General features: G+C 47.5%; 2 protein-coding genes across 4 annotated transcripts in view; one reads left to right on the forward strand and one right to left on the reverse strand.

The window, feature by feature from the left end:
• EVI5L (ecotropic viral integration site 5 like) overlaps nt 1-1,505 on the reverse strand; it is a 32,321-nt gene extending 30,816 nt beyond the window's left edge. For both annotated transcript variants that reach the window (XM_055430231.2, XM_055430230.2), the window contains exon 1: nt 1,328-1,505. The gene's annotated coding sequence lies outside the window, so the exon portion shown is untranslated. The remainder of the gene's footprint in view (nt 1-1,327) is intronic.
• Nucleotides 1,506-23,101: 21,596 nt separating this feature from the next.
• Nucleotides 23,102-26,379, forward strand: CD209 (CD209 molecule). Of its 2 annotated transcripts, XM_055429560.2 has the most exons (8): nt 23,103-23,253; nt 23,403-23,477; nt 23,590-23,679; nt 23,944-24,033; nt 24,285-24,362; nt 24,601-24,752; nt 25,240-25,352; nt 25,965-26,379. In XM_055429560.2, the coding sequence occupies exons 1-8, from the start codon at nt 23,214-23,216 to the stop codon at nt 26,104-26,106; spliced, it is 780 nt and encodes a 259-aa protein (XP_055285535.1). In that variant the 5' UTR covers nt 23,103-23,213; the 3' UTR covers nt 26,107-26,379. The 2 variants fall into 2 exon arrangements, with proteins under 2 accessions (XP_088695090.1, XP_055285535.1); XM_088838964.1 differs by lacking the exon at nt 23,944-24,033 and having other exon boundaries at nt 23,102-23,253.
• The last annotated feature ends 224 nt before the right edge of the window (nt 26,380-26,603 follow it).

Consider the following 26,603-nt stretch of genomic DNA (forward strand, 5'->3'; position numbering starts at 1 on the left):
CACTCTGCCACCTGCAAGGCCCCAGTGGGGGCACTGGTTCAGGCAGGCTGGTGTGGACGGAAAGGCTGGTCACCTGGGGCAGGGCAGGCAGCTGACATCAGAGTCTCTGCCTGAGCTGGGAGCTAGTGGCGGCTTCCAGGAGGACTTGGGCAGGTGAATTCCAAGCAGGAGTGCTAAAGTGCTGAGGAACTGTGTGTGTGTGTGTGTGTGTGTGTGTGTATGAGAGGCAAGTGGGGAGTGGTTCCCAACTGCCTGGGTCTGTGTTGGAGGCCTTAAGTGTTTCTGTGTGTGTTGGGGATCCAAGAGTCAGACTCTGTGTGTGTGTGTTTGTGTGAAGGACTCCTGAATGTCTGTGTATGAGGGGTCCAGGCCGTCTATCACACCCACCCTGGGCCCCTCATACTCATATCAGTATGAGCTGTTGAGGATTCATAGATTTCGCTCTGTTGGCTCTCAGGTGTGTGTGTGTGTATGTGTGTGTGTCTGTGCAAGTGAGTGGGGACCTCAGAGGGGTGGGTGTCCCTGGTTTGGGAGAGGGTTCAGACCATCTGTTGGGCTGTCCCAAGCACAAGGTGAGGTGGATTTTCAGGAAGCAGGGATCAAGAGGAATCAGGATCAGGGGTGTGTGCGGGGAGGATCCCAAGAGTGGTTTTCGGGGATGCCCTTGGGCATGGGGCTGCTGGGGGTGGGAGATGGGCCAGCAGGCTGAGGTGAGGCTTGTGGGCAGGAATCCAGATTTACAGAGGCTGAGGAGGGGTCAGATTGGAGGGGTATGGCTCTAAGGCTGGTATCTTTGGGGATGGGGGCAGGTCTGGGCCCAGGGATGGGATATGAAGTGAGGAGAGGGATGGCGTGACCAGGGGTCTACAGATGAAAGGAGTCTTGGGGGATCCGAAGAGAGGGAGGGCGGGGGTCCTGGGCTTGTGGCGGGGTGCGGGGGGCGCTTGTAGGGGGCGGGTCTGTGGGGTGGTGACTGGGGGAGCCCTGAAGGGCCTGGAAAGGGGTCCTGAGGGTCAGTAAAGAGGGTGATTGGGGGTCACGGGACTGAGGGGGGCTCCCGGTAAGGGGGCGGTGTGGGGTAGGAGAGCACCTGGAAGGGTCCTGGGAGGGGCCCAGAGGAGTCGGGAAGCGCCAGGAACGAGGACGTGCAGGGGCCAGGGCCCGAGGTTGACGGCCAATGTCCGTGCTGGGAGTGCCGAGGGCTCCCGGGGTGGGTTCCGGGGCAAGAGGCCCGGAGTCCCGGTCTTACCCGGTCCCCGTGGGCCGCAACGCGGAGCCGCGGGCCTGAGAAGGCGCCCGGGAGGCTCGGCCCGCGCCGCCAACCTACCTGTGAAGAGCGCGCCGCCATCGCCATGCCGAGTCTCGCCGTCCCGGGCCGCGCCGCCGGATCCCCGTCGCGTCACTCGCCCCGCAGCCCCGGCCCGGCCCGGCCCCCTCAGCCGCCCCCCGGGACCGCGGTCGCCTCCGGCTCCGCCGCTGCCATTTCACCCGCTGACAGGAGCCGCTGCCCCGCCCCCGAGGCCCAGTCAGCCAATTCACCGCCCCCAGCCGCTCTGGCTCCGCCCACTGTCAAGGAGTGATGGCATGTTTGGCCAATCCGTGGCCATGCCGTAAGGCGGGTCCTGGCTACGGCCAGAAGGTTGCCGCCTTTAAGGAGAGAAGCGAATTGAAGTTAGGGAAGCAGTGAAGGACAGGTAGTTTTGCCTATCGAAATGTGGTGCCCTGTTGATCAACACTTGGTAGGACCAATAGCGAGGAGAGAGGGGTGTGTCTCTGAGGAAAGACTGCGTCCCTGAGGAACCTCAGACAGAGGCAGGCGAGCGTTTGGCGCTAAGCCCCGCCCAGAGCCGGGTTTTTTGCCCAATAACCAGACGTCCTGGGACGTCCATTATTATCTGTCCCTCAAACCTCGGCCATGGCAACTGTTGGGCCGCTATAAAGAAAATTGACATCTAGCGAGCCAATGACACTGAAGGAGGGCGGAGAAGTAGCGCTTTCTGGCCAATGAGATTGCGATATTGTTGTGCAGCTGCCCTCCCGGCGGTGGGACTTAAGGCCTGGAGTGAATGAAATAGGGGAGGGGCTGAGAGGGGTGTGGCCTAGATCAGCCCTGGGACAGGGGCTGAGCAGGTAGAGGCTAAAAGGTTGGGACTGAGAAGGGGCGTTGCCAGAAGTCCCAGCGGCTGAGGGACTGCATCTTCACACTGCCCAATTTGTGTTGGGGGCGGGGCTTTGGGGGGGTTGGGGTGTCACATCGGGGACTGAGGCTCCGCTCTAGTCTGCTGCTGCTGCTAAGTCGCTTCAGTCGTGTCCGACTCTGTGCGACCCCATAGACGGCAGCCCACCAGGCTCCCCAGTCCCTGGGATTCTCCAGGCAAGAATACTGGAGTGGGTTGCCATTTCCTTCTCCACTGCTCTAGTCTAGGCCAGGTTAAATATCTTCTCTTAAGTGTCTAATGTTCCTCCATCAAACTCTGAGCATCCCGTTATCACTGCTTACATGACTCCCACACCCCCCACACCTCTTAGACACACGGGGGCAGGGTGGGAGTGATGCAGGGCCTAAGTCAGGTTTCCTCCCGGGGTCCCCAGCATTGCTGAGTAGGGGCCGGCACATAGGAACTGCTTATAAAATGTTTGATAAACGAATGAATGGCAGATCCAAGATGATTAACAGGGAAGGCAAGGGTGGAAGGATCATTCAGGCTGGGGAGTTACTGACAGGGGGCAAGACTTAGCAAAAAGGACACGCTTACACCCCAAGATGCAGGGAAGGGTCCTGGAGGGGCTGGGGCAGGGAAGAAGGACCCTGTCACAGAAGATAGGGTGACATCGTCAGCTCAGAATGGGAGCTGAAAATGGAAAGAGACAGAAATGGGAACGAGAAGCCTGGGACCCAAGATGGGCCATGTCAGGACCTACTGAGGTCTGAGATCTCAGTCTTCTAAATAGTAGGTAGGGGGTTCCTTCTGGTTTGGGGATCAGTGAACGACATCGGGTCACACTCCCTGCCCCTGTCATTTGTCTCCGCCTCTGTCTGCAGTCTGTCTAATCTACATTTTGCCTGCCTTCTCTCTCTTTGTCTCTGTCTCCACTCTGAATCTGTCTACACCCTCTCTGCCACTGTCTATACTCCCTCATTGGGTGTCTACTCTCTCCCCCTCTCTCTTACTATCTATTGTACATTGCATCTATTAAAATTCTGGAACTGTTCAGAAAAGCTTTGAAGCATATTTCTAAAAACTCAGTGGTAAAAATAATTATAATGAATTCCTTCTCCTCCACATGCCCATATTCCCCCATACTCCTTTTTTTTTTTTAAAAGAACACATCTTTGATTCCCTAGCAGTCCAGTGGTTAGGACTCTGTGCTTTCACTGCCGAGGGCCCGGGATTTGATTCCAGATTGGGGAACTAAGATCCTGCATGCCACATGGCCAAAAAGCATATCTTTGCCTTCCCCCTCCTTTTTGGGAGGAGGATCTTATTGCCTGGGCCAGGGATGAAGTCATGCTCCTTGAAGTGGAAGGGTGGAGCCTTAACCACTGGACTACCAGGGAAGTCTCTATTTTCTCCCTTCCTTTAAAATTTATGTGCTGGACATTTCATAGTCCTGACATAGTCACAAGGTGGCCTTGTATTTGCAGAGTATGAAGCTGAAGTGAACCTCATGGACATTGTCCATTGATTCCTAGCAGACTTAAGAGGTGGGGGGAGGATCCCTGTGGAATAGTTGGATACAGGATGTGCATCTGTGCTCAGCTGCTCAGTTGTGTCCGACTCTTTGCAATCCCATGGACTGTAGCCTACCAGGCTCCTCTGTCCATGGGATTCTTCAGGCAAGAATGCTGGAGTGGGTTGCCATTTCCTCCTTCAGGGGATCTTCCCAAGTCAGGGATGGAACCTGCATCTTCTGCATTGGCAGGTGAATTCTTTACCACTGTGCCACCTGGGAAGCACTAGGTGAGCCCTAGAGATGGAACACATGGTCTCAAGTCAGGAGGGCCAGAGTAATACCCAGGATGTGGTGAGGGCCAAGTAACCACCAAGAGATAATCTCTGAGTTGGCTGCCCATTGTCCCCCAGTGTGGAGGAGTGAGGACAAATCTTGGGGTTCACCCCCAGAAAAGAACAGTTTCAAGGAACAAAATACCTGGACTGTCATGGGAGGTGGGAGACAGGGGTCTGCAGAGACACAAACCTGGGTGGGGTCCAGGGAAGCTCAGAAAGACATAAGGACTGGATCGTTTCTGGGAATTTGCCTAGGAGATAATTGGCGACTGGTGTCGGCGGGGGGGGGGGGCGGATAAAATGAAATGCCAGGAAGACGCCCAGGGCTTTTGACCCTCTCTTGCTCACCCTGCCATGATCACACAAAGGATGGTTTTATTCTGGGGACACTTTGATTCCATTTTTAAAAGCTCAGGGAGAAAAAAAATCCAACACATTTCTGTTGGAAAAGATTTTGAATCCTAAGCTGCATCTAGCCAACTAGATTCCTGGATAACTTTGCTTTCATTCAGTGCACTTAAACTGTCCCCAGTTTTTTTTTTCAGTGTTCACTTTTATTTGATTGAAACCATTTTTATCAGGAACATTTTGTCCATGTGATCTTTGCAGTAAACATTTGACTCATTAATTGGGTTCTTTTTGTCCAATTTTTTTTTTTTTACCAACTGTCAATTCTACCTCTGTGATTTTTTTCAGTAGGGGGGAGGTGGTTATCATTTCTTCAGAGTCAAATTTTGCATCTTTCAACTTATTAAATTACTTTTCTCTCAGTATTTAGTGGATAAGAAGTTTTAACACAATTTTTTTTTGAGATTAAGATTTTTAACTCAAAATTTGTTTGTTGTGAATATTGATCACCGTGGGCTCAGACTTGATACTTTGTCTTGTAAACAGCAGACAGGGGGATAATACATATAGCTCCTCCTATGAAGAAGTGGAGTCTGTTTTCCCATCACTTGAATCTGAGCTGGTTTTGTCACTTGTTCTGACCAACAGAATACATCAGAGGTGATGTTGGGCTAGTTCTGAGCTAGAACTTAAGAGACATTGCAGCTTCTTCTTCTTCTTCTTTTTTGAGAATATTTGATTGTGGTAAAATATATGTAACCTAACATTTGCCATTTTAAATGTACATTCCAGTGGCATTAAGTGCGTTCACAATGCTGTGCAATCATTACTACCTACTTCCAAAACTTTTTCATCATTCCCATGTAGAAACTCCGTCCCTATTTAAAAACTCCCCTTGATTCACCCCCTACCCTGCCCAGACCCTGGTAACCTCTATTTCACTTTCTGTCTCTGTGAATTTATTCTAGGCACTTCATCCAAGTGGAATCGTAAAATACTTGTCCTTTTGTGTTTGGTTTATTTCAGTTAGCAAATATTTTCAGGTTCATTCATGTTGTGTTAGAACTTCCTTCCTTTTTATTAAAAGTTAGGTGATAGTCTGATGTTTGCATAAATTGTATTTTACTTATCCACTCATCTGTGAATGGACACTTGGGTAGTTTCCACCTTTTGGCTACTGTGAATAATGTTGCTATGAACACAGGTGTACAAGTGTCTGTTTCAGTCCCTGCTTTCAATTATTTTGATATATACCCAGGAGTAGACTCTTGAGAGTCCCTTGGACTGCAAGGAAATCAAACCAGTAAATCCTAAAGGAAATCAATCCTGAATGTTCATTTGAAGGACGGACACTGAAGCTAACGCTCCAATACTTTGGCCACCTGATGCAGAGAGCTGACTCATTAGAAAAGACTCTGATGTTGGGAAAAATTGAGGGCAGAAGGAGAAGGGGACAACAGAGGACAAGATGGTTGGATGGCATCACCGACTCAATGGACGTGAGGTTGAGCAAACTCTGGGAGATGGTGAGGGACAGGGAAGCCTGGTGTGCTGCAGTCCATCGGGCTGCAAACAATCAGACACGACTGAGCGACTCAACACAACAGGAGTGGAATTGGTGGATCATATGATAATTCTGTGTTTAACTTTCTGAGGAGCCACCAAAGTGTTTTCTATGGTGGCTGCACCATTTAAATTCCCAGCAGCAAAGCCTGAGGGTTTCAATTTCTCTACCTTCTTACCAATATTTTTTTTTTAAGTTATAATTATTCTAGTAGGTATGAATTGTTATCTCATTGTGGCTTTGACTTGCACTTACCTAATGACTAATAATATTGAGTATCTTTTTGTGTGCTTATTGGCCATTTGTACATCATCTTGGGGTAAATGTCTATTCAAGTCTTTTGCCCATTTTTAAACTGAATTGTATGTTTGTGTTATTATTGAGGTGCAGATTTTCTTTATATCTTCTGGATATTAAGCCCTTAACAGATATATGATTTACAAGTATTTTCTCTCATTCAGTAGGTTGTTTTCACCTTCCTGAAGATGTCCTTTGATGCATGAAAGTTTTCAATTTTGATGAAGTTCAGTTTGTCTAATTTTTTGGTCACCTGTGCTTTGCATGTCATGTCTAAAAATCTATTACTAAATTCAATGTTATACAGGTTTACCCTTATGCTTTCTTTTAAGAGTTTAATAGTTTTAGCTCTTATGTTTAGGCTGTTCCACTTTGAGTTAATGTTTATGTGCAATGTGATCCAAGTGTCCAATTTTATTCATTCGCTTGTGGAAATCTGGTTGTCTCAGTACCATTTGTTGAAGATACTATTTTCCCCCCTTTGGATGGACTTGGCACCATTGTGAAAAATCAACTGACATCGATGTATGGGTTTATTTCTGGACATTCAATTCTATTCCGTTGGTAATACATCTTTTCTTGGGATAGAACTACACTGTTTTGAACTGTTTTGTTACCATAGATTTGCATTGTTTAAAATCAGAAGGTATGAGTCCTCCAGCTTGACATTTAAGATAGTTATTTTTTACTGAAATATAACCGCTTTACAATGGTTGTGGGCTTCCCAGATAGCTTAGTTGGTAAAGAACCCACCTGCAATGCAGGAGACCCCGGTTGGATTCCTGGGTCCAGAAGATCCCCTGGAGAAGGGATAGGCTACCCACTCCAGTATCCTTGGGCTTCCCTTGAGGCTCAACTGGTAAAGAACCCGCCTGCAATGCAGGAGACCCAGGTTCAATCCCTGGGTCGGAAAGATCCACTGGAGAAGGGAAAGGCTACCCATTCTGGTATTTTGACCTGGAGAATTCCATGGACTATATAGTTCATGGGGTTGCAAAGAGTTGGACACAACTAAGTGACTTTCATTTTCACATATTTTTGGTCTTCCCTGATAACTCAGTTGGTAAAGAATCCGCCTACAATGTAGGAGACCCCAGTTTAATTCCTGGGTCGGGAAGATCCACTGGAGAAAGAATAGGCTACCCACGCCGGTATCCTTGGGTTTAGCTTTGTGGTTCAGCTGGTAAAGAATCCGCCTGCAATGCGGGAGACCTGGGTTCAATCCCTGGGTTGGGAAGATCCCCTGGAGAAGGGAAAGGCTACCCACTCCAGTATTCTGGCCTGGAGAATTCCACGGACTGTATAATTCATGGGGTTGCAAAGAGTCGGACAAGACTGAGCAACTTTCACTTCCACAATGGTTGTGTTAGTTTCTGCTGCACAACGTTATGAATCAGTCCTATGTATACATACATCCCTTCCCTCTTGAATCTCCCTCCAAATCCCCATCCCACCGCCTAGGTCATCAAGAAAGATCCTAGGCAAAGGATCTACTAAGTCATGGCTAGATTCCTGACACACAAAAACCTGGAATAAGAAATGTGTGTTAATCCACTCAGTTTGTAGCAATTAGTTATACAATAATCAGTTCAGTTCAGTTCAGTCGCTCAGTCGTGTCCGACTCTCCGCGACCCCATGAATCACAGCACGCCAGGCCTCCCTGTCCATCACCAACTCCCGGAGTACACTCAAACTCATGTCCACAGAGTCGGTGATGCCATCCAGCCATCTCATTCTCCGTCTTCCCCTTCTCTTCCCACCCCCAACCTTTCCCAGCATCAGAGTCTTTTCCAGTGAGTCAACTCGTCTCATGAGGTGGCCAAAGTATTGCAGTTTCAGCTTTAGCATCAGTCCCTCCAATGAACATCCAGGATTGATCTCCCTTAGAATGGACTGGTTGGATCTCGTTGCAATATAAGGGACTCTCAAGAGTCTTCTCCAACACCACAGTTCAAAAGCATCGATTCTTCGGCGATCAGCCTTCTTCACAGTCCAACTCTCACATCCATACATGACCACGGGAAAAACCATTGCCTTGACTAGACGGACCTTGGTTGGCAAAGTAATGTCTCTGCTTTTTAATATACTATCAAGGTTGGTCATAACTTTCCTTCCAAGGAGCAAGCGTCTTTTAATTTCATGGCTGCAATCAGCATCTGCAGTGATTTTGGAGCCCCAAAAAATAAAGTCTGACACTGTTTCCACTGTTTTTCCATCTATTTCCCATGAAGTGATGGGACCAGATGCCATGATCTTTGTTTTCTGAATGTTGAGCTTCAAGCCAACCTTTTCACTCTCCTCTTTCACTTTCATCAAGAGGCTTTTGAGTCCCTCTTCACTTTCTGCCATAAGGGTAGTGTCATCTGCATATCTGAGGTTATTGATATTTCTCCCAGCAATCTTGATTCCAGCTTGTGCTTCTTCCAGCCCAGAGTTCCTCATGATGTACTCTGCATATAAGTTAAACAAGCAAGGTGACAATATACAACCTTGACGTACACCTTTTCCTATTTGGAACCAGTCTGTTGTTCCATGTCCAGTTCTAACTGTTGCTTCCTGACCTGCATACAGGTTTCTCAAGAGGCAGGTCAGGTGGTCTGGGATTCCCATCTCTTTCAGAATATTCCACAGTTTATTGTGATCCACACAGTCAAAGGCTTTGGCATAGTCAATGAAGCAGAAATAGATGTTTTTCTGAAACTCTCTTGCTTTCTCCATGATCCAGCGGATGTTGGCAATTTGATCTCTGGTGCCTCTGCCTTTTCTAAAACCTGCTTTAACATCTGGGAGTTCACGGTTTATATACTGCTGAAGCCTGGCTTGGAGAATTTTGAGCATGACTTTACTAGCGTGTGAGATGAGTGCAATTGTGTGGTAGTTTGAGCATTCTTTGGCATTGCCTTTCTTTGGGATTGGAATGAAGACTTACCTCTTCCAGTCCTGTGGCCACTGCTGAGTTTTCCAAATCTGCTGGCATATTGAGTGCAGCACTTTCACAGCATCATCTTTCAAGACTTGAAATAGCTCAACTGGAATTCCATCACCTCCACTAGCTTTGTTCGTAGTGATGCTTTCTAAGGCCCACTTGACTTCACATTCCAAGATGTCTGGCTCTAGGTCAGTGATCATGTTATCGTGAGTATCTTGGTCGTGAAGATCTTTTTTGTACAGTTCTTCTGTGTATTCCTGCCACCTCTTCTTAATATCTTCTGCTTCTGTTAGGTCCATACCATTTCTGTCCTTTATCGAGCCCATCTTTGCATGAAATGTTCCCTTGGAATCTCTAATTTTCTTGAAGAGGTCTCTTGTTTTTCCTATTCTGTTGTTTTCCTCTATTTCTTTGAATTGATCACTGAGGAAGTCTTTCTTATCTCTCCTTGCTCTTCTTTGGAACTCTGCATTCAGATGCTTATATCTTTCCTTTTCTCCTTTGCTTTTCGCCTCTCTTCTTTTCACAGCTATTTGTAAGGCCTCCTCATAACTTTTATATAGAGGAGCCTGAGTTGAAACAAACAAATCAAAGAACAATTTGGAAATAGATCATAGAATGACACAAGATATCCAAAGGGATCCAAGAAAGAGAGGTTTGAAAATTGAGTAGACTAAACATCGTAGGAGTCGCTAGAAAGGAAGATGACTAAAGACCAAGCACCTGAAACAGCATCAGGATAAGATGGTTTTATAGCTTCACCCTGGTCTCCCTATGTCCTCAGTTCAGTTCAGTTCAGTAGCTCAGTCGTGTCCGACTCTTTGCGATCCCATGAATCACAGCACACCAGGCCTCCCTGTCCATCACCAACTCCCAGAGTTCACTCAAACTCTTGTCCATCGAGTCGGTGATGCCATCCAGCCATCTCATTCTCTGTCGTCCCCGTCTCCTCCCACCCCCAATCCTTCCCAGCATCAGAGTCTTTTCCAGTGAGTCAACTCGTCGCATGAGATGGCCAAAGTATTGGAGTTTCAGCTTCAGCATCAGTCCTTGCAATGAACACCCAGGATTGATCTCCTTTACAATGGACTGGTTGGATCTCCTTGCAGTCCAAGGGACACTCAATAGTCTTCTCCAGCACCACAGTTCAAAAGCATCAATTCTTTGGCAATCAGCTTTCTTCACAGTCCAACTCTCACATCCATACATGACCACGTGAAAAACCATAGCCTTGACTAGACAGACCTTTGTTGGCAAAGTAATGTCTCTGCTTTTTAATATACTATCTAAGTTGGTCATAACTTTCATTTCCCATGAAGTGATGGGACCAGATGCCATGATCTTTGTTTTCTGAATGTTGAGTTTCAAGCCAACCTTTTCACTCTCCTCTTTCACTTTCATCAAGAGGCTTTTGAGTTCCTCTTCACTTTCTGCCATAAGGGTGGTGTCACCTGCATATCTGAGGTTATTGATATTTCTCCTGGCAATCTTGATTCGAGCTTGTGCTTCTTCCAGCCCAGCGTTCCTCATGATGTACTCTGCATATAAGTTAAATCAGCAGGGTGACAATATACAACCTTGACGTACTCCTTTTTCTATTTGGAACCACCTAGCTTGTGGCCATTTGGTGTTTAAAACTAGTTTGGGCTTTCTTTCTTTTTTTGCGACACCACACAGAATGTGGGATCTTTGTTTCCTGACCAAGGATCAAACCCATGTCCCCCTGCACTGGAAAAGTGTGTGTGTGTGTGTTTGCGCAGGTGTGCGTGTTCTCCGTCTTTGTGAAGCCATGGACTGTAGCCCGCCAGGCTCCTCTGTCCATGGGATTCTCCAGGCAAGAATACTGGAGCAGAGTGCCATTTCCTATTACTTCAGGGGACCTTCCTGACCTAGGGGTTGTAGTCGCGTCTCTTGCATCTCCTCACTGGTAGACAGATTCTTTATCACATGCACCAGGAGGGAGGTCCCTGGGCTGGAAGCGTGAAGTCTTAACGACTGGACCACCAGAGAAGTCTCTGGGCTTTCACTTTTGACCTATGGGATCTTGGGTGGTTTCTTACTCGGCTCTGGCCTTGGTGTCTCTCTCTGACTTTGCTGCCCTCTGCAACCTCAGGCTGGCCACAGTCCTGGAGAAACTGGACAATCAGTCCATCCCTGGCGTTCTTCCTTTCTCACCCTCCCAACAGAAGATGGGGATTTGGATAGCAAAGATTCATCAACAACAGGCAAGTTGTAAGGTCAGGCAAAAGAAGAGGAAGGGAGATGGAGCATGAGCAGCCCTGGAGGAAGAAGGAGACACAGTGGTGAGGCCATCAGGGGAGTCCCAGGAAAGTGGAGTTCAGGCAGGAAGGAGGAAGTGGCCACCTTTATCACGGGTGGGACCAAGACAAAAATGGGTCTGCTGTTTTTCTCAAAGGAAAGGTAGATAGAGTCACTGGTGATTTGAGCAGGGGGTGAAGGCAGGAATGAGAACAGTCCTCTTCTAAGAAGTGTGATGATACCCAGAGGTTTTCCCCCCAAAGATGGAAGAAGCGTGGTCCTGGTCCCAGAAGTCTTCCTGTTCCAAGACGTGGGGCACAGTTTACCCCCATGACCAGGAGTGGAGCCGTCGAGGCTGGAGGAACAGCTGGCTCAGGACATTTTACTGCAGGGCAGAATGTGTGGTGGGGCATGCCTTCTTTCCTGGGGCTCTAAAGGAGCTAAGGCTCAAGGTGAGGAAACGAGCAAACTGGAGGACTGTGATGTCACTCTAAAGCAGTCATTGAGAGACGGAGGAAGGGCCGCATGCCAGGCAAAAGGACCAGCCAACGCGGAGTCAAGGAGGCAGGAAGGTGTCTGTTCTGTTTACCTAGGTCGAAGCCTTCTTGACCACTGGGTGGCGCTGGCCAGCCTGGTGAGAAACCCAATAGTCTGTTGGTTCCCTGATTTCCTGCCCACAGCCCAGGATGGTCTTCTTCTGGTCTACGATGTTAGCTGAGGTTCTGAAATTCTGGTGCTAGCAAGTTTCTGTGAGGCCAGCCCAGCCCGTTGAGCCCTATTTCAGTGACACCTCTAAAGCAGCAGGTGGCACTCCTCTGAGAGTTGTGGAGGAAGGTGGGGTCTAACCTGGGGCAAGTCTTTGGGGAAATCTTGCGGTCAGATGAGATCTTCTAAGGGATGACAGAGTCTATTCCTCACTTGGTTTTGGATGGGCCTTCAAGTGGATGGGAAAGGAAGGCTTCCTGGAGGAGGTGTTATTAAAAGATGTGATTTGTCAGTGGAAGAGAGAGGTGAGATTCTGGGTTGGAATGGAGGACTGGGCAGTTGTGCATGTCTGGGTGGTAAAGAAGATGAAATAGGCAATAGAATGAGATAGCATTTCTTCATTCATCTCATCTGCTTACTTGACATTTGTCGAACACCTGCTTTGATTCCAAGGACACGGTCTCCTGTGGCACTCACAATCTGGAGGGGGACACAGATCTGAAAGCAGAGAACTTTTGTGTGATACCTGAAAAGGGTTGGGATTGACCAGAAGAGGCACCTGACCCAGCCTGGAGGGAACCTAGGACAGCTTTTGTGATAGAATAAGAAATATATCTGGACTTCCCTGATGGTCCAGAGGTTAAGAATCCACCTGCCAATACAGAGGTTACGAGTTCAATCTCTGGTCAGGGAACTAAGATCCCACATGCCTGGGGTGCAACTAAGCCCAAAGGCCTCAACTACTGAGCCCGCTGCCGCAACTAAGAGCCCACACAGCCAAAAGTAAAGGTAGGTCCAGAAATAAATGGGGCTTCCCAGGTGGCGCTAGTGGACGTGCCTGCCAATGTAGGAGACATAAGAAACGTGGGTTTGATCCTTGGGTCGGGAAGATCCCCTGGAGGAGAGTATGGCAGCCCACTCCAGTATTCTTGCCTGGAGAATCCCATGGGCAGAGGAGCCTGGTGGGTTACAGTCTGTGGGGTTGCAAAGAGTCAGATATGACTTAGCAACTTGGCATGCACGCACAGAAATAAATATTTTAAAAAAATAATAAGACAACAGACCAAAAGTGGAGTTGCTTATGGTAAGTCTCAAGACACCTAACTCAGTCTTTTCTTTCTCTTTCTTTTTTAATTTTTTTTTAATTATGAAGGCGTGATAACACATTTACAGGAGACTTGGAAAATACAGAACGAAGTTACAAATACCTGGTGGTGGTGGTTTAGTCACTCACTTGTGTCCGATTCTTTCAACTCTATGGGCTGTAACATGCCAGGTTCCTCTGTCCATCGAATTTCCCAGGCAAGAATACTGCAGTGAGTTGCGACTTCCTTCTCCAATTGTTCCACTATATATTACAAATGTTTAAAGTAGATAAGTTAAGATTTTTAGCTGGAGTTTCAATATCAAACTCTCAAAAATTGATAGAATAAATATACAGAAAAGTAGAAGTAGAAGGATATAGTAGACCTGAAAAGCACTGTGAACCAATCCAACATAATTAAAATTTATACAATTTTCACACAACAGTAGGATACAAATTCTATTCAAGTTCCCATAGACTATAAACTAGGAGACGCTGGAACATATCTAGGGACATAAAACAAGGTGCAAAAGTTTCGTGGTCTAAACGTATTGAAACCATACAGAGTCTGTTCTTTTATCACTGTGGAATTATGTCAGAAATCATTGTCAAAAGATATTTAAAAATAGCCCACATATTTTCAAGTGCAATGTGACATTTATTAATACCAAGGGAGATCTTTGACTTAGCCAGTGAAAGCCTCAATAAAGCTTAAAACCAGTCTTCATGACAGTTTCAGCTGTTTCAGAAATGAAATCTTAAACCAGCCAATCAAAAATCATCTGATAGACCCCTGCCATCCCACTATTGGAAAGCAACTTTGCAATGACCCACCCACTTTTTTTCAGGTACAACTTCCTTGACCCTGCTCCCGCCTGCCTAGAAAACCTCTAGCCTTGTATAGCCCTTCAGAGTTCCTTTCTGTCTGCCAAACTGGATGCTGCCCAATTCATGCATCATTGGAGAAAGCCAACGAGATGTTTAACATATATGCAGTTGCTTTTTTTTTTTTTTAAACAGATCTGATTTGGTCTCCAGGTGGATGGTGTCAGAACAGCCTTCAGTCTGCAGGACATCCCATTGGAGTCTGGTGAAACTTGGAGAATGGCTTGAGGATGCTGGAAAATACTCCGGAGCTTTCTTAAGATCATGTTCTAGGGGAAAGGTTACATCCTGAAGGACTGATTGTTCAAGAGGAGATGGGACAGGGTGGTTGGAGAATGGGTGTTTTCTGTTCGGGCAATCAGCACGTGCAGAGGTCAGGAAGTGAAAGAGAATGTGGCTTCCTAGAGGAACAGAAAGTTTTTCAGCAGGCCTCTGCAGCCCCAGGAGAGAAAAGTGGGGTGGCCAGTTCAGGATCCAATCACGAAGTGTTGAATACCAGGCAGTGTGTGTTAGTTTCTCAGTTGTGTCTGACTCTGTCATCCCATGGACTGCAGCCCTCCCAGCTCCTCTGTCTATGTGATTTTCCAGGCAAGAATACTGGAGTAGGTTGCCATTTTCTTCTCCAGGGGATCTTCCCAATGCATGGATTGAACCTGGGTCTTCCGCATTACAGGCAGATTGTTTACCAGCTGAGCCACCAAGGAAGCCCTCCAAGGCAGAGAGGTTTATAATGAACGTAGTAGGAATAGCCCATCCAGTAGAGTGTCTTGTCTCACCTTTCTGAGAGGCTGGTGTTCCAACTCTGCTGATGTGTCTTTGGAGATAGGAAAGCCACCACCTTCCCAACTGTGTCTCTAGCTCTGAGGCCATGAGTGGTGTGTCTCCTCAACTCCTGAGCCTCAGTTTCCCCATATATGGGGACACAGATAATCTTAGTCCATTCAGACTGCTATAACAGACTACCATAGACTTCTGAGGGCTTAAGCAACCAACATTTATTTCTCAAAGTTCTGAAGGCTGGAAGTCTAAGATCAACATGTGAGGGGACTGCCCTGGAAGTCCAGTGGTTAAGAATTCACCTTTCAATGTAGGGGACAGGGGCTTCAATCCCTGGTCAGGGAACTAAGATCCCACATGCCATGGAGCAACTAAGCCTGAGCTTGGAAACTAAGTTAGAGAAAGCCTGCCCAATACAACAAAGAGCCCACATGCTGCCACAGAGACCCAGTGTAGCCAAAAAATAAATTAGATTAATATGTGGTGAGATTTGGTGTCTGCTGAGAATTTTGTTTTATTCTGTGTGTGTGCTCAGTTGTGTCTGACTCTTTGTGACCCCATGAACTGTAGCCCATCAGGCTCCTCTGTCCATGGGATTCTCCAGGCAAGAATACTGGAGTGGGTTGCCAGTTCCTCCTCCAGGGGATCTTCCCAACCCAGGGACTGAACCCACGTCTCTTTCACCTCCTGCATTGCAGGTGAATTCTTTACCACTAGCACAAAGTGAGGATATGCCTCCAGATCCATGGAAGACCATCTCCTTCTGGCTATGTCCTCAGGTGGCAGAAGCAGTGAGAAAGCTCTCTGGTGTCTCTCTTTTAAATAAACTAAAAAAAATTTATTTGGCTGTTCTGGGTCTTAGTTGCAACATATGAACCCTTGGTTGCAACATGTGGGATCTAGTTCCCTGACCAGGGATTGAACCAGTAGTCCTCTGCATTGGGAGTTTGGAATCTTAACCACTAGACTACCAGGGAAGTCCCTGGGGTCTCTTTTATAAGAGTGTTGATACCATTCCTGATCTCATTACTTCCCAAATACCCAACTTCTGAATATCAGCTCACTGGGGATTAGGTTTCAAAGTAGGAACACCAAGGTGGGGATGTCGGACACAAGCGTTCAGTCTATGACACAGACCCACCTCACAGGTCTGTCATGAGAAAAGCTAGGTCTCTTGGCACCAAACAGTTGCCCAATATAATTCATTTCTTTCTCTCCTTTAAAAAAAAGTGTGTTCTTTTTTTTTTCTTTGGCCATAGGATGTGGGATCTTGGTTTCCCAGCTAGCGATCATACTCATGTTCCATGCATTGGAATGCACAATCTCAGCTACTGGACCTCCATGGAAGTCCCATTCTGGCTCCTTTCTTTAAAGAGCAAAACCTCCTCCAAAACACCTTGAATATGTTGCACAGCTGAATCTCCCATGCTCTGTCCAACCATCCCACCAGCACTGCTCACTCTGGTCGTATCACTACTTTTCCAACAAGAATATACAAGCAATGGGATTTCCCTGGTGGTCCAGTGGTTAGGTAATATTCATTGGAAGGACCAACGCTGAAGCTGAAGCTCCAGTACTTTGGCCACCTGATTGGAAGAGCTGACTCATTGGAAAAGACCCTGATGCTGGGAAAGATTGAGGGCAGGAGGAGGGATGGGCGACAGAGGATGGCATCACTAATTCAATGGACATGAGTTTGAGCAAACTCTGGGAAAAAGGGAAGGACAGGGAAGCCTGGCACGGTGCAGCCCATGGAGTAGCAAAGAATCGGACACAACCTAGCAACTGAACAACAACCAGTGGTTAGGACTCTGTGCTTTGCTGCTAAGGGCGTGTATTCAATTCCTGTTTGGGGAGCTAAGATCCTTCAAGCCACATGGCGTGCCCCCACAAAAAAAAAAACTTAAAAAGAGAAAGAGATAAAGGGAAAAAAGAATATACAAGTGATAATTCATTTACTATCACGTTTGAATTGCCCACTACTTGCCAGTCAGTGTTCTCAACCCTGGGAGGTAGCAGTGAATGAAACAGAGTCAGTCTCCTTCCTCTGAACAGCTGGCTCCAGCTGTTTTTATAAATAGTTTAGTGAAACTCAGCCCCACCCAGCCACTGATACATATTGTCCTGGTTTTTACAGGCGTACAGTGGAGTAACTGTGGCAGAAATGACACCCAGGATATTTGATATCTGGTCCTTCTCAGAAAACATTTGTCTACTTTTGGTCTAGAGGGCTACCTTCCGGGTGAGACAGGTAGGTTCAAAGGTTTGAGCCTGAACCTTGTCCTCTTCTCTCTTTCCATGTTGTTGCTGTTCGGCCACTCAGTCGTGTCCGACTCTTTGTGACCTCATGGACTGCAGCACGCCAGGCTTCCCTGTCCTTCACCATCTCCTGGAGTTGACCCAGACTCATGTCCATCGAGTCAGTGATGATCCAACCATCTCATCCTCTGTCACCCACTGCTCCTCCTGCCCTCAATCTTTCCCAGTATCAGGGTCTTTTCCAGCGAGTCAGCTCTTCCAATCAGGTGGCCAAAGCTTTAACTTCAGCTTCAGTCTTTCCGGTGAATATTCAGGACTGATTTCCTTTAGGATTGACTGGTTTGATCTCCTTGCTGTCCAAGGGACTCTCAAGAATCTTCTCCAACATCACATTTCAAAAACATCAACTCTTCGGTGCTCTCTTTCTCTTAGACTTCTCAGTTAAGAGATGCAAAACTATCAATTCTCACTCTGCACTCCAATGGGTACTTTTTGAGCTGGTTTGAATTGAGGGACACAGTGATGAATGAAAATGATGTGCTTGGGATTTCACTGGTGGTCCAGTGGTTAAGACTCTGTGCTTCCAATGCAGGGGGTGTGGGTTCCATCCCTGGTGGGGGAACTAAGATCTCATATGCAGCAGGGCATGACCAAACACTAAAAAAAAAAAAAAAAAAAAAACCTATATAAGAAAAGAAAAGGATGTGTTTTCATGGATTAAACCCCAGCATTTTTAAGCTGATGGCTCGTGGACATTTGACGTGACCTTTGAACCTCTGTTTGTGTGTGTGCTCAGTTGCTCAGTCGTGTCCGACTCTTTGCGACCCTGTGGACTATAGTCTGCCAGGCTCCTCTGTCCATGGGATTCTCCAGGCAAGAATACTGGAGTGGGTTGTCATTTCCTCCTCCAGGGGATCTTCCCAACCCAGGGATCAAACCCACATCTCTTTTACCTCCTGCATTGACAGGTGGACTCTTCACCACTGCACCACCTGGGAAGCGCTTGAGTCTGTCTTCTCATAGGTAAAATGAGGACAGTAGTAGCTGTGTTGTGGAGATTTGCTGAGATCATGTCTGGAAAGCATTTAGCACAAAATAAGTGCTGAAAGAGTGATGACAGGATTTCCACTGGTGAGAATGCAGAAATTTCCCGAAGACCCTCCTTTCTACGATGATAACTAGAAGGCCCCATACTGTTCAATAGAACTAGTCAGAGTGGTAAATGCAAGGAAGCCTTGAGGAGCTCGGTTTCAGAAATAAAAATGAGCCCTTCAGGGACTTCCCTGGTGGTCCAGTGGTTAAGACTCTGTGCTTACATTGCAGGGAGTACAGGTTCGACCCTTGGCCTGGGAACTGGGATCCCACATGCCATGTGGTGTGACCTTTTTTTTTAATTCAGTTCAGTTCAGTTCAGTCGCTCAGTCGTGTCCGACTCTTTGCGACCCCATGAATCACAGCACGCCAGGCCTCCCTGTCCATCACCAACTCCCGGAGTTCACTCAAACTCATGTCCATCAAGTCGGTGATGCCATCCAGCCATCTCATTCTCTGTCATCCCCGTCTCCAAAAACCTCCTTGTAGGTGAGCCAACAGCAGTTGCAGCTTCTATACCAGGGGACAGGCAGGCACAAGTTCTGGGTATGGACAGGCTTACATGGATGGAGAGGTGTTTTGGGGACAAGGTAAATCGGCCAGTTCTTAGGTGACAGAAGGAAGCATTCAAAATGGCGGCCACTAGAGTGTTGGAGTCCAGACTTGGGGAAGAGAGCATCCTAGTGGAGAGATGAGTGGCATGGGATGTCAGAGCCCAAGTGAGGTAAGAAGGACAGCAACATGCGGGCCTGTCTGCCTGGCCGGAGGGGGTCGGTACCCAGTGCATCTACACAGTATGAGGGTGGGTGATGGGAAAATGAGGTTGGCTACACATATGGTGGGACTGATGAAATAAGTAAATCAATGCATCCAGGATAATGGGAAGCAGGTTTCCCACCATCAGAGAAGAGTGTTACAAAGATGCGTGGGGATTCCCTCGTGTCTTAGTGGTTAGGATTCCAGGCTTTCACTGTCATGGCCCCGGTTCAGTATCTGCTTGGGAAACTGAGATGCCGAAAACTGTGTGATCCCCCCCCAAAAAAAGAGTGGAGGGTAAATTAGAAATGAACTTTACTGTATTTAGTGTTGGTGTGAACTCATGGTTTTCAACATATATGTGTGTGTGCTTAGTCGCTCAGTCGTTTCCAACTCTGTGATATATATAGAGAAATATGCCAACAAAGGTCCGTCTAGTCAAGGTTATGATTTTCCCAGTAGTCATGGATGGATGTGAGAGTTGGACTGTGAAGAAAACTGATTGCAGAAGAATGGATGCTTTTGAACTGTGGTGTTGCAGAAGACTCTTGAGAGTCCCCTGGACTGCAAGGAGATGCAACCAGTCCATCCTAAAGGAGATCAGTCCTGAGTGTTCATTGGAAGGACGATGCTGAAGCTGAAACTCCAATACTTTGGCCACCTCATGCGAAGAGCTGACTCATTTGAAAAGACACTGATGCTGGGAAATATTGAAGGCAGGAGAAGAAGGGGATGACAGGGGATGAGATGGTTGGATGGCATCATCGACTCAATGGACATGAGTTTGAGCAGGCTCTGGGAGCTGGTGATGGACAGGGAGGCCTGGCGTGCTGCAGTCCATGGGGTCGAAAAGAGTTTGACACGACTGAGCGACTAAACTAACTGATAGAGAAATAAATGTTTATGTATCTGTTTTCTTGTCTGTCTACTCAGAGGTCCTGGGATCCTTGACACCCTAATAATAACGACGCACTTAGCACTCAGGTCTTGGTTTCTGAATGTCGTTCTCCACTGAAAAGCAACCGGGTCTCTTTTGGAAAATGGGTGACTCCAGGGTTTGGGCAAGGAAAGTCTGATCAGCAAAAAACTGATAGGCACATGTCAAATGGACACAGAGCCAGAGTGAAAGGCTCCCACTAGCCACATCAAAGAGACTTTAACTATCAAAAAACAGAAAGGAAAAAATAAAAAGAAATGTCAGCAAAAATGGCAGAGTAAAAATTTTGCCCTTCCATGAAAGCAATGGAAAAACTGCAGAATTTGTCAGAATCAACACTTTTAGAACACTGGCAATCAACCAAAAGCTTACAGTAATTCAGGGAGTATTTAGACAAGAAATACGGCTGAATCTCAATAAAGAACAGTGAGCTTGGTGGAATTTTAACTCACCCTAGTCCCATTCCCCACTCTCCAACCCAGAAATAGCTTTACAGACTCACAGATGTAGAGAATAGATTTGTAGTTGCCAAGGGGATGGGGAGGATTGGGAGTTTGGGATTAGCAGATGCGAACTATTATATATAGGATGAGTAAATAATGAGTTCCTACTGTAGAGCACAGTTCAGTTCAGTTCAGTCGCTCAGTCGTGTCCGACTCTTTGGGAGCCTTTTTCAATATCCTGTGATAAACCGTAGTGGAAGAGAATATGAAAAAGAATGTATATATGTGAATAACTGAACCACTTCACTATACAGCAGAAACTAATACAACATTGTAAATTGACTATACTTTGATAAAGTAAAATTTAAAAACAAGAGAGCCTTAAAAAATAACAGGTCACATTTCTGGTACAGGAAGAAAAATGGAGTCAGAGCTCTTATAAAGCCTCATTCCCAAGGAATAGTATTACCTGATCTATCTAGTGATTCCCTGGAAGACCACCCTTGAACAGATTATCTTTCACTGAACTCACTCGAACTTGCCCAATGCTAAAAACCTCTCTGCAGTGGGTGTCTGTCAAATATTTTAACATCACAGCTCCCTGAGATGGTGGATAACAGCTGGGGCAAATAATAACCTAACCAAAAAGTCTTAAAAGGAAAAGTCAAGGAGTGAGATATCCCCATGGGCTTTGAAAGAGCTTCCCAGGTGGCTCAGTGGTAAAGAATTCACCTGCCAATGCAGGAGATGCAGGAAATAAGGGTTCAACCCCAGGGTCAGGACAATCCCCTGGAGGAGGAAAGGCAACTCACTCTAGTATCCTTGCCTGGGAAATCCCATGGACAGAGGAGCCTGGTGGGCTACAGTCCATGGGATTGCAAAGAGTTGGACATGACTGAGAGACTGAGCATGAACATAAAAGGCTTTGAAAAGTTCCAACATATTTCTAGGAATCTGGAAGGCCACATGCATGTGGAGGGCTGTGTGCATACGCAGGACAAATCTGACAAGTTCCTAAGCTCTTTATTCTGGCTGACTTCAAGGCTCCAAGAAAGCGGGAAGTGGTGGCTAAGGCTGGGTTGCAAGCTTCCTGACTGAGTGTTGCCTGTGTGTCAAAACACACAGAGATCCTGGGTGAAGACTGGGAGACTTTTAGTTTCAGATTTTCAAGGAAGTTTGTTCAATCACTTGCTAAACACCAGGCTAAGTAGAGATTTAAGTGATCGTACATGACAGAGAATAGAGACTCTGCAGAATTAGTTCAGAAAAATCATTAAATCAACAAGAAACAACTACTATGGAAAACATCAATGACAACAAACCTTCAGGAGACGATAGAATATGATATCCATAGTCACCATATTATATTATAAGGCATACCTTTGTGGTATTGTGAATTTTGGTTCTAGCACAATAAAGCAAATACTGCAATGAAGCAAACCACATAAATTCTTTGATTTCCCAGTTTACATAGAAGTAAACACTGTAAATCAATTCTTCTTCTTTTTTAAATAAAAGAAGAAATTATTTAACATGAAAAAGATAGTAACAAAGGAACCAAGGAATAAAAAGGAAATAAGACATATGAAAAACAAATAGCAAAATGGCAGATAGAAAGTCTACCATATCAGTAATTATGCTAAATATAAAAGGGTTAAATTCTCCAACTAAAAGGTAGCGATTGACAGAAAGAATCAAACAGGTGATCCCATTGTACGCTGTCTACAAAAGACTCACTTTAGATTAAGGGGAAAAGATAGTTATATATACTCAGTTGAATCAGATAGGGTTCGTATAGAAATAAATTTGAAGTTTGATACACAAAGTTTCAAAGTAACCGTCTATATTATATTTAGTAGCTACAAAGGGGGGGGGAATAACTGCTTTGTGCAATGGTTAAGCAGGGATTCAGGGGTCAACTCCCAGCCCCACTGCTTTTTAGCTGTGTGACCTCAGGCATTTCCTTGCCCTCTCTGTTTCTTGGTTTCCTCATCTGTAAAGAAGGATAGTAACTACCCTTCTCATAGGGCTATTGTCAGAACTGTTAGACCACCAGGAACACACTGTGGTTAACAAAGCTGGATTTACTACTGGTAGCAGTGAGGGAGGACACACACCAAGGAGAGTGGTTGGCACGCGCTTCAGTGCTGTTATTACTGAGTATCCATCATCAGAACAAGCTGTTTACATCCATCACTAGTGCATTGTATTCAACCTCATAACTACAATGTGAAGCAGGATGGCTACCATCCAGTCACTAAGTCCTGTCCCACTCTTTGTGACCCCCATGAACTGTAGCACTCCAGGCTTCCCTGTCCTTCACTATCTCCCAGACTTTGCTCAAACTCATGATCATTGAGTCAATGATGCCCTCCAACCATCTCCTCCTCTGTCACCCCCTTTTCCTGCCCTCAGTCTTTCCCAGCATCAGGGACTTTCCCAGTGAGTCAGTTCTTCGCATCAGGTGTCCAGAGTGTTGGAGCTTCAGCATCAGTCCTCCCAAGGAATATTCAGGGTCAGTTTCCTTTAGGCAGGCTAATTGTCCCATTTCACAGGTGAGGGAACTGAGGCTCTGGAACTGTGAGGCTGAAGGTACCAGAGTTGGATAGGGGTTGGAATAGTGCCTTCTCGCTGCAAAGTTGACTGCCCAGCCTCTGCCCCACCCTAAGTGACCTCTCCTTTAGTTGTGTCAGCCGCTTCATGCGTCCCCAGATTTTTCTGAGAGGAAGTGTTATCCCTATCATGTTCCTCATTCTTCATGCGTTGAGAAAGAACAGGTCTGAGGAGGGGCTACAGAGGGAAATACATGAGGTTATAAAAACCATAGTCCAGAGAAGAGCTGGAAAGAGGAACAGAAAGGGAAGAAGGATGGCAGAGATGTATGAACCCAAGGAGCCAGATGACTCTGGTGAGGCTGGGCCCCCAGTCTGGGGTGATGGTGGGGATGACAGGGCCCCAGGGTCCTGATGGTGCTGGGGCCTGGCATCCAGCTTGCAACTCTGAGAGCAGGGCTCAGCAGACTTCCAAGCTCAAGTGCGTGTGCTCTGTTCTATCCAGAGGAGGAGACATTTGGGGGCCAGAGACTGACTGAGAGACGCCCTCGACTACTGCACAGTTTGAGGAGCTTGCCAGGTACTGGAGTGCTTGGTTCAGGAGCAGGCAGCCGGGGAAAGGGGGCGGTTGGCGGTGGAGTGGGGCAGAGTCTGCCCCCCGCCCCAAGCCCTCCCATCTGCTGGTCCTGCAGAGTGTCTGACCTGGGCCCCTCTGCTCCTCCTGCTGCTCCTCTTCATCTCACTGGGTTTCTTCACGCTCCAGCTGACCACTCTGGTTCAAGGTGAGTGAGCATCTAGGGGCTTGGGGTCCTTGGTCCCTTTGGGTTTTCCCTCTGGGATGGTCTCGCCCTTTTCCAGTCCCTAGACCTACTAGGGCTGGGTCGCTCGGGCTCTGTGTCTCCTTCTGTGTGACCACGGGCCAGTAACTCTCCCTCTCTGTCTGTTTCCTCGTGTGAAAGGTAGCTCATCCTCCCCATGGGGAGACCTTGAAAGCAGATTTCACTCAGGGTCGGCGGTTAAAGGGGGGATTCTCTGCTCCGTTGTAGTTTCCAGGATCCGGTGTCTGCAGAGAGATTCTGGAGACCGTGAGAACAGCAGCCTGGATAAGTGGCTGGACACCAGGTTCCGGAGTCTGAGTAGGGAGGGGGCTCTGGGGCTGTATGGCTGTGGACAAACCACCAAGGCCAGGGGTGGAGGAGAGGGCAGGAGTCGGGGAGGGGACCGGACCCCTGCAAGATAGCCTGGTGAGCTGGCGATGTCGGGCAAGTCACTCTCTAAGCCTCAGTTTTCTCTCCGGATCACCTGACATCCACACATGATGTCCTCACGGGGCTCTCTGCACAACACACACAGTAGGTGCTTAATAATTGACATCCTCTCCCTTCAGCTGAAGTTGCACAGAAGCAGATGCAATCAAACCTGGAGGAGATCCTACAGCGCCTGACCCGGATGAATGCCACCCTGGGTAAGGGACCCACACCAAGGTCAAGAGGAAGTCACAGGATAGTGGGTGGGGGCTGGGCCACACCTGCTGCAGCTGCCAGACTGAGGAGGGCAGAGCAGAGCAGAGCTGGGGTGTTCCTCATGGGTTTCTTGAGGAACTGAGCTGACAGCTGAACAGAAGGGCCTAGCCCTGGGTCCCGAAGATCTGGAGCCTAGGCGCCAAGCAACCTCTCTGTCCCAACTCCACCCCTCCTCCCCAGCTGGCCTGTGCCATCCTTGTCCTCGGAACTGGGAGTTCTTCGGTGGAAGTTGCTACTTCTTCTCCTGGACCCAGAGTGACTGGAGATCTGCTGTCTCTGCCTGTCTGCTTATTGGGGCCCACCTAGTTATCATCGAGAGTACTGAGGAGGAGGTGGGCTGGGCAAGGTCCCCCGAGAGGCTGGGCCGTATTGCCAGGTCAACAAAGAACCTTCTGCCTCCCTCTTCTGCCCTCTGAGAGATGGGCAGCTGGGGGTGTGGTGGGGGGGAGGGGGGAGATGCAATCAGGGAAGGCTTCTTGGAGGAGGAATCATAATGGACTCAGGAAGGTCACGTGAGAGAAGAACATGGATGAGAGGAGCCCATGTATGGATAAGAAGGGAATTCAGAGTGTCCTTGAGGCCATGTACAATGTATGTTAACTGAGACACAAGTTAAGACATAGCCACATGTGTATTACATTAACGTACATCCACAGCTTCCATGCACATGTGAACACATACAACTTGAGTGGGGTCTCTAGGCTAGACTGTGAGAAGAACTTTCGTGGGAGGCAGGGGACCATGGAGAAGTGGGCAGACATGGGATGTGTGGCGTTCAGGGATCTTCCTCCTGATACCCCTCTCCCCACCCACCCCCAGAAATTCCTGAACTTTTGGTATGCCAGAAATAATAAACCCACCTGGATCGGCCTCAGTGACCACCACAGTGAGGGTTCCTGGCGGTGGGTGGATGACAGTCCTGTCCAACTCAGGTAACCTCCCAGTGACAATGGCCCAGGAGAGGTGGGCAGGAACTCCAAACCAAGGGTGCTCAAACTCTGTACTGGAAAGCATCACCTGGGAAGCTTGGTGAAGATGCAGAGTCCTGCCTTCATCCGGGGGTAGGGGGAAGGAGTTGGGTGGGAGTCTGATTCTGTATGTCTAGGTACAGGCCCAGGAATCTGCATTTAGTTTTGTGTCAGTGTCATCACTCAATCATGTCAGACTCTTTGCAACCCCATGGACTGTAGCCCACCAGGCTCCTCTGTCCATGGAATTCTCCAGGCAAGAATACTGGAATGGGTACCCATTTTCTTCTCCAGGGAATCTTTCCAACCCCAGGGATCACACCTGGGTCTCCCACATTGCAGGTAGAGTCTTTATCATCTGAGCCACAAGGGAAGCCCACATTTTACTTTCCTGGAACTGATTCTGGTGGATGTGGTGTTTGAACCCACATTTCAAAAACCCTGCCTCCGAATTCCTTACCAACCTCTGGCTAGTACTTGGCAATTTGCTGTCCAAGTCCAGGAACCAGCCCCTCCAAAATTGGGGGTGGGCACTGGGTGGATTAGGGGGTCTCATTGCGCTGATGCGGTTCACAGCTTCTGGAAAGAAGGGGAACCCAACAACCACGGAGATGAGGACTGTGTGGAGCTGCACAACAATGGCTGGAATGATGGCAGATGTGTTACAGAAAACCCCTGGATCTGTGAGAAGCCCTCGGCTCCCTGCCCAGACCTCTGAGGGCTGCTGCCTCCACCCTCCCCCCTGGCCCGGCCCCGCCCCGTTAGCAGAGATCAGCCAACTGGAACATGCACTCCGAGGGTTCCTCTTGGGCCCCACCCCTTTCTGTTTCCCCCTTTGGTGAATGCCCATCCCCTTACTATTTGGAGGACTTTGAGATACTCTAAGACTAATCTCTCCACAAGCTATAGACCATTTTTCTTCATCTGTCGATAGACTCAGCTCCCCGCTCTGTCCCACTATGATATCCCCCTAATAAAGTCATACCTTGCATTATGTGTCCCATTGAACTTATTTTTGTTCCTTTGCCACTGTTTGAGTTACTGTAGTTTGATAATCTGTTGATAACCTGCACCCGAGGACATTGTCTTTTTTCAATACGCTTTTCTCTTTTTTTGTGTATTTGATTTCCCAGATACCATTTTGTTTTTTGACTGCACCACATAGCGTGTAAGATCTTGGTTTCCTGGCCAGGGATGGAACCTGTATTTCCCTCC

The sequence above is a fragment of the Moschus berezovskii genome, chromosome 8 (assembly GCF_049115385.1).
Source record: "Moschus berezovskii isolate FMDL1 chromosome 8, NW_MosBer_1.0, whole genome shotgun sequence".
Classification (NCBI taxonomy): domain Eukaryota; kingdom Metazoa; phylum Chordata; class Mammalia; order Artiodactyla; family Moschidae; genus Moschus; species Moschus berezovskii.